The sequence below is a fragment of the Perissodus microlepis genome, chromosome 18, assembly GCF_051167445.1.
Source record: "Perissodus microlepis isolate ML-2025 ecotype Zambia chromosome 18, ASM5116744v1, whole genome shotgun sequence".
Taxonomy (NCBI): Eukaryota; Metazoa; Chordata; class Actinopteri; order Cichliformes; family Cichlidae; genus Perissodus; species Perissodus microlepis.
In genome coordinates, this window is record NC_140478.1 from 8,656,983 (window position 1) to 8,673,721 (window position 16,739).

Sequence of the window (16,739 nt, forward strand, 5' to 3'; positions counted from 1 at the left end):
TCTGTTGGTATTTAAAAGCCCAGCTGTGCAGTTTCATTCCAAGGTCAATTTCTATGTAACCGAATTTACATTCAAGTCCCCACCCTCATCCCTGTGACTCCCACCCACACCTGGAGACACACGAGCTCGCCCACACACACATACACGCACACAGGGACGGGAAAACGTCATCGGTATTTTTCCTTTTGCTTGTTTGGTTCCTTAAAGTGGATTGTAGCTGTCAGTAGCACTCAGGGAAGCTTCATTAGCCGTCAGGGTGGGAGGCAAGGCTGTGACTCATGCCTGCGTGAAGAGACCAATGGGCAGCCGGATCCTCAGATATAAATAACGAATAAAAATATTCTTGAGTGAGAAAGGGTCACTTGCGCGCCGCCGGATGGGATTTTATCAGTGCGCTCTGTTGATATTCCGCCATCGCCACCACTGGACTGTTTCTTGTCGCGCCTTCGGGTGGCAGTTGTAACATTTAAGTTGTACTTTGTCTGGACTCGACAACCTGTGCGCCCCGTGAGCCGGTAAGATCCCTTCTTTTCTTCTCCAGCTGCACCCTTCGTGTCTGTTTCTTCAGAGACAGAGGTTGGGGGGAAGATGCTTAAACCACTCCACTTTTCAGCCGCTGATATCGTGAGACCAGCTTTGGAGGACAAAATATCAGAGCAAAAATTAAACAATAATAATAATAATAATAATAATAATAATAATAATAATAATAGAATTCTCACATAAATCATTATCAGACGGGAGACAAAACGAATTTATTAGTGGTTCAGCCTCTCTCTCTCTCCCTCTCTCTCGCTGCCTCTCTGTCTCGTGATGACATTGTAGTAAGGGTGGTGTTCAAAGCATATCTTAATTGAAATGTCGATTACTGAGTCAACACATGAATGGGGAACGGTTATTTATGTGGACACTGTCACCTCATTTTATCAATATTTGCTGCCTGTGAAGTATCATTTTTAATGCATTCGTTTTATTCTGATTTTCTGATCATCTCTGTGATTTTATACGATGGGAAACGCGGGCCTTACGTGTTCTTTCTTTAATATTTTGGTTTTGGTCGTTTAAAATGTCATCTGTTATATAACAAAACATTTTTTTCTTTTTAAATGAAACGATGATTTGGTTTTAACGATCCACAAGAGCTTACTGCAAGAACGAGCCATGTTTCTTTTGCTAGTTCCCAACTTAAAAACAAAAAACAAAAAACAAAAAACAAATCTGTAAACCTGTGTCGTGCAGAAGCGCTGGGTTAGTTAACAGCTGACTGAAAGCAACACAATCCGAAGAGTGTCTCTAAATAAAACCTATACCCATGCAGCCATTTTATCCCCCAAAGTATTGCGATGTGCGTCTTGGTTGCGCGTTGTGCGCAACTCACTCCAAATTGCGCGGCTTCAGCCATTTAAAGGGAGAATGAAGCGCTCCTGGTGACGCACGGAGCATCGTTTTCTGATCAAAATCTCGGCCTGCCATTTAAACTGCACGCAGTTATCGGAAATCCGACACGCAGTCTCTCCTAACACTGAGTCGTTTTGTTTGCAGCTGAATAATTCCCGCACCCGGAAACCAAAGTAACACAGGACTGATGGCTACGTCTGAGCCGAGAGCCGCCGGCGGGGAACAAGACCCCAACTCAGCTAATTTAAGACCTCCGACCACAAGTAGGTCCCCACACTCCTCTCCCTGTTAACAACACTTTGGCTTCGGCTCCCCGAGGCTAAATTGTGTTTATGGTTTTCAGCCTCCAGAGCGCTCGGGCTGTGGTGAAAGCCACTCGGTGCCTTGCTCAAAGACACTTCTGCAGCGCAATCTATCGCCAGCACAGCGGTTTAAACCCAGGTTCACCCTCCACGCGCCTCTGTCTGCTTCTCTCTCTCCCTCTCTGTCTCTCTCCCCTCCTTCCCTGTCTGATAAAGGAGAGTGTAGCCCGGGCCATTTGCTGTGTGGGCTCCGTCGTTAATCATTCCGGTTAAAAACAGAGCCATCACAGCTGCCTGTCGCTGTCTGGCGGACCAGCGGTGCGCGCCGAGCGGCGGACCTGGCAGAAATAATGCGTCATTAAAGCGCTGGCATTTCTAACGATCTCGGAGCGTTTTTCCTGAACGTGTTCTATTCAAAATATGAGTTTCAACCCAAAATAAAAACATGAAGATTTGAATATTTGATCCTGTGCACCTTTCGTCTTGATAAAGCAAAAAATCTTGATATAAGTATTGTCTGTAATAATTCTCATAGTTTAGGCATGCTTTTTGTTCGCTTCCTTTTTAAAAAAGAAAAAGAAAAATCTAAACCTGTGCATTAACCTGTGGGTTAATTAATCACGTCGAGCCTTTGTCGCATACACAAAATTGACTCCATTAGAGCACACTTGAGCAGCCATCTGCAGTCCAAAGCAGGGAAATAATTGCAGTTTTTGTTTTGTTTTTTCAGAAAAACGTTACAGGGATAGCCTGCAGCTCCTTTTGTCCAGTGTGCAAATACATGCTTTATTTTCCCTTCCTCGTTACCGGATACAAAATTTCGAAATCTTTTATTTGTGGCCCTTGAGTGCCAAGAAACATATAAAAAAATATTCAGACTTTTTCTTTCATGGAAATTCAAACCAAGAAAAAGTCCTTTTAAACAAGGATGTTTGTTTTGTCTGTTTGCTGCTGCTGCTGCTGCTGGATGTTGCCATTATCTCTCTGCCACGCTCCATCTCACGCCTGGCGGCTTTGCGTGCGCGCGCGTCTGTGTGTGTGTCCGTGTATGTGTGTTTTTATGCCTCGGCCTCCGCACCTAGGGCTGTTTTTTGTCGGAATGAGATTGCTTCAGTAGATTTAAATGCTTGTTTTTTTGTTTTCGCAAGTTCTACATCAGGTACATTCGCCTCGTCGCTTCTCACTTTTTGCGCTGTGCGCTCTGCATCTTGTTCCCTCAGGCTTTCTGCTCCATCTCAGCTCACGCGTGTCCACGCTCCGGTTTGTGTGTGCATGTGTGTGGCACTAAGTGTATATGCATGGGCGTGTGTGTGTGTGTGTGTGTGTGTGTGTGTGTGTACGTCGACGCACTACGCTCCAAGTTTGTGCTTCAAGCGCCTACTGTATACTTCCAGACCAGAGACATTACCAGCTCGCTCCACTCACATACTGCGATCCACTCAATTAATTTCTGCCCTCCTCCGTGAGCTCATTTCACGGGTGTTAATTCCAGTCCGTCCTTTGGCTGGGTGTGTGAGCCCGGCGTGGATTTGCCGTGCGGGTCACTGTCGGTCCCTATTGATTGAACTCAAATCGGAAGTGTTAGCAGACTCATCCCCCCCCCCCCCCCTTGTGATCACAGGGGGTGTAAGGAGGCTAAATCCGTGTTCAACAAAGCAAAACAGTCCGTGTAATTCTTTACAGAAAATATGAATATACCCAAACACCCCACAGTCGCACACCTGGCCAAGAGTCGCTCCTTCACGATTCCATTTATTTATTTTTTGTTCCATGTGCACGCTGTGCTCCATCACCCGCCTCACCACATTTGCTCGCGGTCTCCACGCTCAGAAACTCAAACGTTCATTTTGTTTTAGCCAACGAATACGCGTGGATGCACGGATGCACAAGGAAACTGGGGATGAAGATTTGCGGTAAGTTTTGTTTCGCCACGAAAAAAAATGGTTTAATCTTGTAGATGTTATTTAAAAAAATGAAATAAAGAAATACATTTTTTAAAAGATTTTTTGACATACCATGGCTCTCGATATTGAATTCCGTTGTGACTGCTTTCCTTCCTTTTTTTCCTACTGACCGGCTCACATTTTCTTTTACGATTTATTATGATCTTACTCATTTCGAGGCCCTCAGAAATATAGGCCACATTACAGGTTGATAGAGCGGGGCCGTCCTCCACACTGTCAGTGTGCGTTTCCATCTTCCAAAGGTCACTGGACATTAGCCTGTAGGTCTGCTGAGGAGAGCCCCGGATCAGGCCCCCCGCCCCTCCTTGCACCCTCCCCTGTCTTTCCCATTTCAGCACCAATAGAAAAATCTCCGGGACAAGCCTGGAAACAGAAAGCAGAACGTGCCTTAAAATAACTCGTAACGATTTGCTTTTCCTATCACATCCGGTTATTTCGTGAGTCACTTTTCTCAGGCTTACTGTCAGTGTCTCTAATAGCCCCCCTTTTTTTTTCCTTTTTTCTTTTTTGTTACAGTGGAGGGGGTGGATGTGACGTTTATTTTCTCCATCACTTAAAGGAATCTGCTTCTTTCAGAGGCTCACACGATGGAAAGTGTGGATGTTTATTTATTTGCAGTCACGCAAGTTGAATTCAGTGTCACGTAAAGCTCTACCCATTCAAAAGGCGCATTATTGACCGCTTTACTGCAGCACAAGTCTGAGAAAGTCTGACATTGTTTTGTTTGTTTTTGGTTTTTTAGTAAGTGATAATCGGATTTTCATTAGTTAAATGACGTTTTAACCCCGTGCAGTGGCCACTAATTATTCATACGGTTTATTAATGAGCAATGAACATTTTCACTGAAAATATATTTTTAATTTAAGCGACAACAAAGAGCGTATGGCTTCCCCGTGTTTTTGACGCGCAATTAGGCCCACGCATTATTCTGCACATACATGCGAGAAGCTTATAAAATCTGACGGTGGCCCTGTAGAGACACGCTGCTTCAGGGCACTTTGCATCCTTCATTAACCCCTCTTCGGAGGGTGTGTATTTATTGGCTGTGTGTGGCAGCCTGTCCTGAGCACCGAGGCAATCAGTCTGTGCCTATAGGGGAGGGGCAAGCTGGCTGGGCGCTTCCTGACGGGGTGAGGCTGTGATGTCACAGGGTAAGGCGGGCACCCACGGGTGCTTCCTTTTCCTGCTTAGCTTATATAAATTTGGCCTCCAACAGAGAAGCTTTTCAGATTAAAGTATTCCGGCTGCTTATGAGCTGATTAAAAGATTTCACAAAAATCTCAATTTTCTTTCTTGCTTTTTTTTTTTTATTTATTTATTTTCTGTTATATTTTAATTGTTGGTTTCGCTTTTCGCCGTTTTTCTTTTTCTTTTCTCTTTGTTTTGTTTTTTTATGAGTGGGATGGAGATGTTTGGTGATAACTCCTTCTCTTCGCCGTGCAACACCTTAGGGTTCCTGCAGAAGAACAACAGCCTGGAGGAGAAGGGGAGGCTCGCGGGCCAGAAGAACTTGCTCTCGTGCGATAACAGCGACAGGGACGCGCGCTTCCGCCGTACCGAGACCGACTTCTCCAACCTGTTCGCGAGAGGTGAGGAAACCACACTTCCGCTATCCCAGATCTTCTTTAAAAAACACCAACATTATTATTGTTATTATTATAACTCGGGCGTTTTAAATATCGTGACATAAAACAGAGAAGAGCGTCTTCACTGTCTGCCATCTCTGCGTTTGTCCTCTTTTTGCTCGATAATGACAGTGAGCTTTACGGGAAAAGTAATTATTAGGCCAATATCAACAGAACGAACGAGAGGCCAAACTGTGCTGGGTTGGGTTATTCATGTATGTATTGTGATGTAAACCGTGCTTTCGGAGGCTAAACTCGAGGCTTTATAAAAGCCTTGCAGAACTAAAATACTTGGATATTCCGGTGGCAGAAATGTGACTTACAAAGTGAAGGGGGAAAGCTGATTTTAACACCTTAATCAAGCGTGATTTTGTGCTATTTTCATGTCCGCATCAGTTTTTTAAAAGTAAATCAAGACAACGCGACGGAATAAATAGATTACAAAGCACTATTTTTTTCTTAGATTAAATATAAAATACTTTCCTTTCAAAGAACAGAATTTATTTTGATGTCATTATAAACGTAAGTGTTTGAATACTCTTTCCTGTTAAAATGTCTGCTGGGAAATGTATTTTGTGTGTTTTGATGGCTATTTCACAACTTAAAGCCTACTAGCCAAAACCTAAGACCAATTATGGAGCCGTCTTTATTCGCTCTAGCACAGAAATGTAGCCCGAGAAACTGAGGGGAAAATGGAGAGAATTTTAGAATTTAGAATTTTACTCAAAAACAAACTAAGTGCATAAGCTTTACAAAAGACAAGCTAATCGATTGACGTGCTCAGATATTAGCTCCCAGAATCACAAATGGCTTCATTTCCCCTACTTTTACCTCGCCCCACGCCTCTTTTAGACCTCCTGCCGGCTAAAAATGGAGAAGAGCCCACCATGCAGTTTTTGCTGGAGGTGGTTGACATCCTTACCAACTATGTCAAGAAGACTTTCGACCGGTCTACAAAGGTTTTGGATTTCCACCACCCTCACCAGCTCCTGGAGGGGATCGAGGGCTTCAACCTGGAGCTGTCAGACCAGCCCGAGTCCCTGGAGCAGATCCTGGTGGACTGCAGAGACACGCTCAAATATGGCGTCCGCACAGGTAAGGGCTTTGGGACGACCTTCATCGTGGAGGAAACATTAACCTACCCCAACAGGGAAAGATTTGTATTTTTTATTTTATTTTTTATTTTTTTGAAATACAAATTCAACTGTATATGTGCTTGGGTAACTCACATGGAGGTGTGTGTTATTTTTGATGGCAGAGGAGATTGGTATGTGTGATGTGGGTGAAGATGCAATTAACTGTTAACTTTTTGCATTCAAAGGAAACAGCAGACATCTCAGCAGATGAGAGATGTAGTCCTGCACCTTATTACTGCCACACACATTATAGTAATAAAGCAGGACATTACGTCTCTGTTAATATCCACACATGTTCAGTGTGTGGATTTTGGATGTGACACAAACTATTAGAGAATGGGCCATTTCTCGCAGAGTACACAGCCTATTTAGATGACTGCCATATGTATTGTACCCCTGGTAATTCACTTCACATCCTCCCTTTCTTCCACCCCCCGACTTATTAAAGCATGTGTCGCCTGAGGGGATCCTAACACGGGCTGATTCAAACTGTTAAAAACGACAACGCTCAAACTGTCCCCCGGGTTTTATATATCAGGCAGTCACTGACTGTGTCTACAACTCAGTAGCACTGTATTTCTCTCCCTCTCTTTCTTCTCAAAACATTTTGTGGCTGTTTTTTTAGTTTGTGGGCTGGAGGAGCTGTCGGCGGAGCTGAAACCACACACCTTTCATTTCTTTTGTCACACCTATTATTTCATTTTTATTGTTAATTCTTTTTATTACTCTGTTTATTATGTGAGGCAGGCACCTCCATAACCACAGTATACATGTATCCATGACTGCATACAGGCTCCAGGTCTACACACAGTCACTGTGTGTGTATGTGTGTGTGTGTGTGTGTGTGTGTGAGAGAGAGAGAGTCTAAATGCTTGTCATACAGCTGTTATGGCCCACTGAGCAGCGCTTTGTCAGATCCCTTTGGTATTATGGTTGGCCATGGAAATACAAAATGAAACCTGAATGATGACTGAATTTAAACCCATTATTGAACTTTTTAATATTTATTTTGTATTTTTTTTCTCCCTTTAGGTCACCCACGCTTCTTTAACCAGTTATCTTCTGGCCTAGACATTATTGGTCTGGCTGGAGAGTGGCTCACCTCCACCGCCAACACCAACATGTAAGTCACACAGTACGCTCTCTGTACCGAGTGCCTGACACAGTTTATGTATAGAAGGGAAACACCTATACAATTCACAGGGGGACAACTGATATTTCCTGTTTGTAGGCCAGTGGAAATAGCCTCTAGTCATCATCATATATTAGCATTGCAGAAGTGCTTATGATGTACCCCTGGGCTCACTCCACCACTGGTCAAAGGAGGCCGATTATATAAAGTGTTTGTGTTTTTTTTTTTTTCCCTGTATTGACAGATGGTAGTCTGGCACAGTGCTATACTGTGTGTATATCACACACCACCAAGCCCCAGGGGGTGGTTAGATTGCATATTGATCTCAGGTCACAGTTACATGTTCACCCAGCTTGAGTGGAGAAGGCCTGAACCCCACATCAGCTGCACACGCTCTCAGCACACACAGATCCTGACGCAGACATGCTGTGAACGAAAAGCCACAACTCTGTGACACGATTACTGGAGTGAGGTGACAAATTATAGCAAAACACAAGCACACTCACAGAGGTTCATACAGACGTCCACAGTCAGTTCATCCACATTTTTTACTGAGCAATAATCAGCCTAATATTTATAGCAATGTCACTTTCATGTGATTTTCTTAGATTTTGATGTGTATCAATAGCAACGTTTAAAATATTAATAATTTCACCTTCCAAAAATTTTCATAGTGAAATGATTCAACTTTTTACGTATGAAATATCAGAAGTGTGTGAAAAAAATCCCCAGTTATCCACAACAAAAGCAGTCATTATCAAATAACCTGTTTAGTCTGTCCAGCAGTCAGTAGTCAAAGGCTAATAAATTCTATTGTTACATAACACAAAGAAAAGCCACAATGGAGGCTGGAAATGGGAAATGTTATAGAATACAATAAGAGGCAATCAGCTAATCAACTTATTCTGCAGGCTGTTTTATTAGTGAGAGACACAAATCAGTTAAGGTCTGTCTGTCAAAAACAGCTGAGCTTTATGTAAAAGTAGGAGTGCTTTATTTACGTAGGTTTTTTTTTTTTATTTCTTTAGAGGAGATGAATAACGAAATAATGAGGATTGTTTTAAGCTAAGACTCGATCATGTAGTCATTATTAGATCATGAAGAAAATATAAACTGCATGGTTTCTGTATATATTTACAGTTTACCCAAACAATCTTTAAACATTACAGCTTCTTACAGACTGGGTTCCTTTAACTAGTCATTAACAGCTTCATATGGCAATCACAATGAAACTATGATATGATAATACAGACGTTTGTATCGTGACTTCAGTCTCAGTTCAGACTTGCCGCATTCATAGATAGGAGAAAACTGAACTGAACTTCCAGTGAAGTGCAAAAATCACACCTGCATAAGTCTGACTTGGTGAAAGGGTTGGCACATTACTTCAGAAAATAACAGGACGAGTGCAGCACAAAAGGTCACCCAGAATAAACAGTAATTACAAGACAATGCACTTTAGACCTAAAAGAATATTGTCCAAACTTGCTGCTGAAGAAAAGATTAAATCTGAGGACAGTAAAGCAAAGGCTAGAAGAAAACTGTGACACCTAATTTGTCCAATTTCTATTAAAACATTAGCATAGGAAACTACCTTCTTAGAAAAACTTTCCCATCTCATTTCCTGGTTGGAAGAATGCCCCAAGAGATGGGGCCATTGACTTCCCACACACGCTTGTGCACGCTTTCATAATGACACACGCACACATGCACACACACCAGCTCTGGCTGTCCCAGATACAGCAGCTAGGGTTTCCAGTCCATTGACTACAGGCTCATTGTGAGCTGGTGTTAGCAGATAGGCCAGCTGGGCCCCACACTGAAACACAATGTCCTCCGGCTGCACAGAAAACCCTGTTACATTGTGGAAACTGGCTGCCGCAGCTCCCCACGGAGTGCTCATTCCGGCTCTATTGTCCCCGTGGGTACAGACGGACTCAGTGGTCCTTTGAGGGGCTGAGAGGAATGTGTGTGGTGGTGGTGAGGGGTCAGAGGGTTAGTCACATACACACACACACACACGTGCAAACACACACACACAAACACGTCCATAAACACACTTACACGCACACATTGAGTGCCCTTGATGATGATAATAAGGGCATTTAGGGGCTGTCCCTGAGGACAGGCAGGTGACTGAGGGGTAATTTTCACCCTGAAAAGACCAATGATTGGCTCTGATTGTGATAATGATCACCATTATTGCCATTACAGCGTGAAATGACTCAGAGAGAAGGAGAATTTTAAAAAGGTTGACTGGGGTTTTTTGTGCCTTTTTTTTGTCCTGTGGCTGGGATGAGTTTTGAGAAGAAAGGAATATGAGACATCCAGGTTATTAAGTCTGCTTTATATAAACCATAATTCCACTATATCAAAGGACACTAAATTGGTGAGATGAGTCCAGTGAGGGACTGAAAAGTGAAATGTTATCCTTGGGTGTAGCAGATCATAGTCACAGCCCAGAAGTCATAGATTAGTCCAGCGCATTTACAAAAGCTAAAAATCTTCAGCAGAAATATTTACACAAGAAAAATGCCTCCTTGGTTATTTTTCTTCATCTGTCATATTTTCTTTTCAATTTCTCTTTGTCTCTTTGTTTTTGTTCTCTGTCACTCAGCCTCTGCGTTGTGCGTGCTTCATGATGTTGCTTTGCTGCGTGCTTTTCTGTGCGCACTCTGCATCATCCCCTCATCTTCCTTTGTTGTCCTCTGTCACACTTCTCTTCATTGCATTGTTTCCCTAAATCTCACTCTGCTCGCGGCCTTTATACCTCCCCCTTTCTACCAAACTACAAAAAACAGCCTCAGCCCTGCAGATAGCTATTTGAGGGGAGGGGAAAAAAACAGGGAGGAATCGAAGAAACGTGGAGATAACGCTGCTTCTAATTTGGGTGATGGGTGAAGCTACAGCGATGGAGGTGGAGGAGCGTTGTGTAACTGGCCTCATTAGAAGCGGGGTAAACAGGGATCAGCGTTAAGGGTGCGTGTGGGAAGCAGTGAAATGTCACTTAGCAAAGAGAGCAAAAGCTCAGGCCTCCTTTCTGTGACACATTTGACCCACTTTAGCTTCTCCAGGAGTTTTGTTGGTGGCTGTCCGTGGAGAGAACAGTCGTTTTATCTTTTATTAACTGACAGAGAGGTCAGGCACATATCAAGCTTTAAAAGCGTTGGCTCAAGAGTGTGAAGATTACTTCTTTTTTTGTTGTTTTTGAATCTTTTCTCTTTCATCTTTTTAATGAAATAATGAAATTCATAGGCATAGGCTCTCCCTCATTTTTTCTATATTCTGGGGCCAACAGAGGCTGTTATCTCTTTAAAGCACTCCCTCTCCCTGTCCTTCTGTCACACACACACACACACACACACACACACACACACACACACACACACACACACACACACACACACACACACACACACACACACACACAAACTCGAGTTCTCTCAGCCATCACGTCAGCCCCATTCAGAGTCGCCGCTGAGATCGGCACCATTGACAGATATCCATCAGAGCTTTGTGTGCTTTAATTAAACCACTGAGTGATTTTAGGAGGCATTTGAATATGAATGTTTGCTGGTTGACTCATATCGGCCACTTTTTAATTAGCCCAGTCAGCACAAGCTCCACTTTTGTGCTCTGCAGATGGAATTATAGAAGGACTAATGAATAATATAGACACACAATGAATATCACTGTGTGTGTTTTGGGGGAGTCTGTGGACTCTCTGCCTTACGAGTGCATAAGAATGCGCAGTGTCTCTGAATGATGTGCTGCATTCATTACTCGGTGTTATGATTGGCAGGTTCACGTATGAGATCGCCCCGGTGTTTGTGTTGATGGAACAGCTGACTCTGAAGAAAATGAGAGAGATGATTGGTTGGCCAAACGGAGAGGGTGACGGCCTCTTTTCCCCAGGTCGGTCTGTAAATCACACTACCCATGTATGGCCAATATTCATATTACTGTATGAATTTTGGTCCAAATATTCCACGTGCATGTACACTGCACAGACTGTGTGCTGCTGTCCAGGGTACTGATGTGTGTGCGGTGTGCTTAACAGGGGGTGCTATCTCCAACATGTACAGTGTGATGATCGCACGGTACAAGTATTTCCCAGAGGTGAAGACCAAGGGCATGTCTGCTGCTCCCCGCCTTGTCCTTTTCACATCTGAGCATGTAAGTGACCACACACACACACACACACACACTGTACATCTCAGGTAATCTAACAATGCAGATAAGCTGCTTCATTGACTGTAGATTAATCAAAGTCAGGGAATAAGCAGTAGGTCTGTTTAAATCAGGGCACTGGCTGTTTCAATTCATTCATTATTTTAGTTTTTTTGTATTTTGAATTTGACAACTTGACAGAGAGCAGGAAAAATGTCAAGCAACAATGAGCTCTCAAAATATCCCCCCTTTTTGAATTCAGAGGTATTTCATTGATAGCTTGGTCTGCTATGTGTCCCCACAGAGCCACTACTCCATAAAGAAGGCTGGAGCTGCGCTGGGCTTCGGCACTGACAACGTGATCCTGCTCAGCACGGATGAGAGGTTTGTAATCGTTGCAGAAATCATCTGATGAATACTGTATGTGCAACATGTAGATCCACAGCGATTCCATGCTGCTCTGTTCGTTTTCAGAGGAAGAGTCATTCCTGCGGATTTGGAAGCCAAAATCCTCGACGCTAAACAGAAGGTCAGGGTTTTTTTCCCCCTTTTATTTTTTTTAATATAATTACATCTCCATGTACTTTTATCTCTAACCACATTTCTTTTCATCTATCCTGGGTACTACATCTGCAGGGTTATGTGCCATTGTTTGTGAATGCAACAGCTGGTTCAACCGTGTATGGAGCATTTGACCCCATCAATGAGATTGCTGACATTTGTGAGAAGTATAACTTGTGGCTCCATGTTGATGTGAGTAGTTTGCAGTAGTGATGATAGCAGTAGCTTCAGTGCGTCATCCACTCCTTTAACAGTACTGTTTTATCTCGTTAGGGTGCGTGGGGTGGTGGACTGCTGATGTCTAGGAAGCATCGCCATAAGCTTAATGGAGTTGAGAGGTGAGCACATGGGAACTGATAAGCTGCTGTGTGTTGCTATTTAAAAAGAAACCTCAGCGTGCTAACGATAGCATTGACAACACGTTTTGCAGGGCCAACTCTGTCACATGGAACCCACACAAGATGATGGGTGTGCCTCTGCAGTGTTCAGCAATCCTGGTCAGAGAAAAGGTACAGGAACACACACACACACACACACACACACACACACACACACAGTATCTTGTTTCTATTACTTCCCCTTAAAATTTTATGATGACAAGTTTTAGGGACTTTTTTTAATCCAAACATTGGAGCAGGTCGCCACGTGTCATTATAAAGTCCACATATATATATACATATGTAAAGCTATTGAGCTTTAAAGCTATTGATGTTCTTAATTACTTCTGTTTATGTTTGTAAAGGAGTAGTAGTACAGGCAGCACACCAGCAAACATGTTTCATGCTTTTCTTTGAGTTAAAAGAATCGAATCATTTATGAAGACAAGTTATCGATCTGCGGTTAGAACACTGTGTAATAAAAGATAACTTGTACATCAACATGCTGTATATCTGAAAGATAACACAGAGACAGAATAAGACAATATGGAGGCTTTCATTCAGTAAGGTTAGTTTGACACAGACATGTAGCAAAAGCTTAAACATTTCCATTACACTTTGGGGGTTTTTTCTTCACTTTAACCTATGAAAAATACAGTTCTATGAATATCCATATTGCACATTCATACTCATCAGCTTTTTTGGTACATGTAGTCTGACATGTCTAAATGATGACAGCCTGGGCAGGAGACCTGTGAAAGGAAATGTTAACAGTTTGTGCACTTTGTCTGTAGGGAATCCTAGCAGGCTGCAACTCCATGTGCGCTGGCTACCTCTTCCAACCAGACAAACAATACGACGTTACATATGACACAGGGGACAAGGCCATCCAGTGTGGCCGGCATGTGGACATCTTTAAATTCTGGCTCATGTGGAAAGCCAAGGTGAGCCGGGTGGACAGACGGGTGCATACATGCTGGCTAAAAAAGACAGAAAAGCATCTCCAAGCCAATAAGAACCTTCATGGCTTTGTTAGTGCAATGCTATTTAGTGCTATACTGAGTGTTCTTAACTGTAATTATTGGCTTCTCTTTTCCCCTGCAGGGCACCACTGGGTTTGAGCAGCACATTGACAAGTGTTTGGATCTGTCTCAGTACCTATACAACAAGATCAAGAACAGGGAGGGATATGAGATGGTGTTTGACGGAGTGGTGAGCTTCCCTCATTTTTTTTTTTCCTTTACCGATGTCCAGTTTTAATCACCAGGGTTAATTCACTGTTGTATTTAACAGAATGTTGTTGTATGTAAATGCAAATAAATAAATAAAAACCCACCGTGATCCGTATCTGACATGTTCATTTCTGCCTGCAGCCGCAGCACACCAATGTTTGCTTCTGGTACATTCCACCCAGCCTGAGAGGCATGCCAGATGGAGATGAGAGGCGAGAAAAACTCCACAGGGTACAACTATAATCACACTATAAGTTGCACCACGATCAGCTTCAAACAGCCAATAAAAGATGTTCCCATTATTAGATTGCTTTCAGGAATACAAGGCTCTGTTTTGTCATCTTTTTCACTCCAACAGGTGGCGCCAAAGATCAAGGCCATGATGATGGAGTCAGGGACCACCATGGTGGGCTACCAGCCTCAGGGCAATAAAGTAAACTTCTTCAGAATGGTCGTCTCCAATCCTTCGGTCACCCAGTCTGACATCGACTTCCTCATCGATGAGATCGAGAGGCTCGCCCACGACCTGTAGACCTCACAGCCATCGCTGCTCCAGGGCCATCCCGGAGTCTGTGATCGATTTTACTGCAAAAGCGAACGCCAGAGTGAAACATTCACAGTTCTGCAGTCCGAGAAATAATAGGACACGTTTTAGGTTCTTTCTTTCCGGTCTGCCTTTGCCTGCAGCACTCTAAATGTTTTCACCGCTGGAAAGAAACGAGCAATGAGAGAGCCTCTGGAGTTTCTTACTAGCTCTGGCCCACATAGGTACTTCTATAGAAAAAAAATAAATAAATAAATAAATATATATATATATATATATATATATATATATATATATATATATATATATATATATATATATATATATATATATATATATATATATATATATATATAATTACTATCTAAAGTTTCCTTTAAAAGCAAATGTGCTCTAATGTCTGTGTGTGCAATTGAGCCTTGTAATGCGCAAGTGTGTGAAAGAGAGTGTGTGTGTGCAGTCTTTTAATGTTTGTCTTTTAATGTTTTGTGTGTGTGCCACAGCAAATGTGTGTGTGAGTAAGTGTGGTAAATTAATGAAAAATAGGGGGGGAAAGAACAGATTGAAGTATTACAAGTATCATCAAGTTATTCTGCTGTATCATACATGTGCTGCACAATATGGTGGTGCTTTCAGCTGTACATATGTTTGATCTCAGCACTCTGACCTGTTTCCCCTGAACCCGGTGTCCAAAGTCCCGCAGCGGCGTATTTTAGGCTCGCACTGTGTTAAAAATTAGCTAACGTGCTCAGCATAGTTACAGGTTGTGTTAAGTGTCAAGCTGTTACATGACTTCGGACCATCCGACAGAGCTACAGTCTGCAATAGTTTCCCTCGTAGAAGATCCCCATTTAAAGCTATCGTAGGTCTGTGACAACCTTTAAGTTGTAAAACTCTGGCTCGTTGTCCGTTCCCTGCAGTCACATCAAGCCCATTTGTGTTTAAACCAATGTTAATATATTCATATTTGATGATATGGGAATGAGACAAAATATTTATTGCATTTCCGCAGGTGATTGCAGATTCAGGTATTTTATTGTACATGTATCTTTATGCGTATTACGCTGTAACACAGTGAACCGAGTAAAGTTTATTTAAAGTGATATCGTCAGCCAAAGAGAGAATCGGGAACGCAGCAATCCATTGTCCTTCATGTATAACTTCTTATAGACTAGGTGTTTGTAAAACGTTACCTGTTGACCTTTTACTGCGATGCAATCTCTATAAGTGTGTTTCTTTTTGTGATTGTCAGTCTTTTTGACCGAATGTTTTGAGATGATTGACTGGCCTTCTGATGAGATTAAGAATGAAACCTCTATAATCCTCTGGCCGCGGCGCCGGTCTTTTATTTTAGTGAGAAGCACAAGGATGTGAGAATGTACTCTCTCGTTGAGACTGGGAAGAACAAAGAATTGCGTCTGTCTGAATCCTAATGCATTACTATAATATAGTATATTAATTGTTACACATATTACTTGTATTCTCAGTGTGATGGGAGCTCAATGGAATATCTTGTACAAAGGTACCTGTTAGTGTCTTTGCACATGTTCACCTTACTTTCCTCCATTGTAAATGGATGCGTTTCAGTATAAGAGTTATGTTAACAGAGTATTTATTAGGGACCATATGTGAATGGCACAATTGCATAAATCATATTTAAAGTAATCTGTGTGTGTGTAATGTGACAAGTAACTCTTGTATGTGAAGCTCTCTAAGGGAATGTTTCCCTGGCAAATTTTCAGTAGGCACTTTAACAGAATCATAACATCTTTAACAAGATATTTAATAAAGTCAATATAAAGAGAATATGAAACTGTGTGGCTTATTGAAAAAGTAAAATAAAGAACACCCTGAAAAATGACATTTCATTTGTGTCCCTACTCCAAAGTATCCCATTCTCCCAACAAACTGCCTTTATCAGCAGCTACACACACATAGAGTCTATATTATTGCCTCTCTGCCTAATCATCCTCCAGAAGCTTTGTTTGGCCTCCAGCTGTGTGTCGGATTGGCTGTGAAACCCTTCTCTCCAGCTCCCTCTCGTCTTTATTCTTTCCTTGCTCTTTGCATCACTTTTCCCTCCTCTCTTATACTCATTTTGCTTTAAAAGAAAATCCTTCCACCTTTCTACTTTCTATGCCTTTTATTAAGCTACGATTTAGTCTGATTCAGTCTATTTAAGGCCCCATTTCATGAAGAAACAAATGCAATGCTTCCGGTGTTTCATAACCTCTGAATAGAGCACGTAAAAAAAACAGAGGAGTGAAGCTGCACTTATTCATAGAGATGTGGTCCCGG

At 42.4% G+C, this 16,739-nt stretch overlaps 1 protein-coding gene and 1 long non-coding RNA gene across 5 annotated transcripts; one reads left to right on the top strand and one right to left on the bottom strand.

Annotated features, from left to right (window-relative positions):
* The first annotated feature begins 157 nt into the window (after positions 1 to 157).
* On the top strand, positions 158 to 16,302 carry LOC146367205 (glutamate decarboxylase 1). Of its 4 annotated transcripts, none has more exons than XM_084911721.1 (17): positions 160 to 515; positions 1,543 to 1,661; positions 3,557 to 3,613; positions 5,116 to 5,253; positions 6,142 to 6,384; positions 7,458 to 7,548; positions 11,360 to 11,472; positions 11,618 to 11,733; positions 12,032 to 12,111; positions 12,202 to 12,256; positions 12,364 to 12,480; positions 12,562 to 12,626; positions 12,719 to 12,797; positions 13,460 to 13,609; positions 13,770 to 13,877; positions 14,039 to 14,128; positions 14,256 to 16,302. In XM_084911721.1, the coding sequence occupies exons 2-17, from the start codon at positions 1,586 to 1,588 to the stop codon at positions 14,427 to 14,429; spliced, it is 1,752 nt and encodes a 583-aa protein (XP_084767847.1). In that variant the 5' UTR covers positions 160 to 515; positions 1,543 to 1,585; the 3' UTR covers positions 14,430 to 16,302. The 4 variants fall into 4 exon arrangements, with proteins under 4 accessions (XP_084767848.1, XP_084767850.1, XP_084767847.1 ...); XM_084911723.1 differs by lacking the exon at positions 160 to 515 and adding an exon at positions 1,742 to 1,839 and having other exon boundaries at positions 1,548 to 1,661; XM_084911722.1 differs by lacking the exon at positions 3,557 to 3,613 and having other exon boundaries at positions 158 to 515.
* Positions 177 to 885, bottom strand: LOC146367206 (uncharacterized). The gene is made up of 2 exons (XR_014797541.1): positions 723 to 885; positions 177 to 634 (listed from the first exon to the last, which is right to left on the bottom strand). It is a non-coding gene; the product is annotated as an uncharacterized LOC146367206 (long non-coding RNA).
* Positions 16,303 to 16,739: the final 437 nt, after the last annotated feature.

Bases quoted from the DNA above. Each gene is read 5' to 3' on its own strand.
- LOC146367205 (XM_084911721.1), top strand. From the start codon at position 1,586: ATGGCTACGTCTGAGCCGAGAGCCGCCGGCGGGGAACAAGACCCCAAC. The intron at 5,254-6,141 runs GTGAGGAAACCA...CGCCTCTTTTAG, and splicing joins CTCCAACCTGTTCGCGAGAG to ACCTCCTGCCGGCTAAAAAT. The intron at 12,481-12,561 runs GTGAGTAGTTTG...TTATCTCGTTAG, and splicing joins ACTTGTGGCTCCATGTTGAT to GGTGCGTGGGGTGGTGGACT.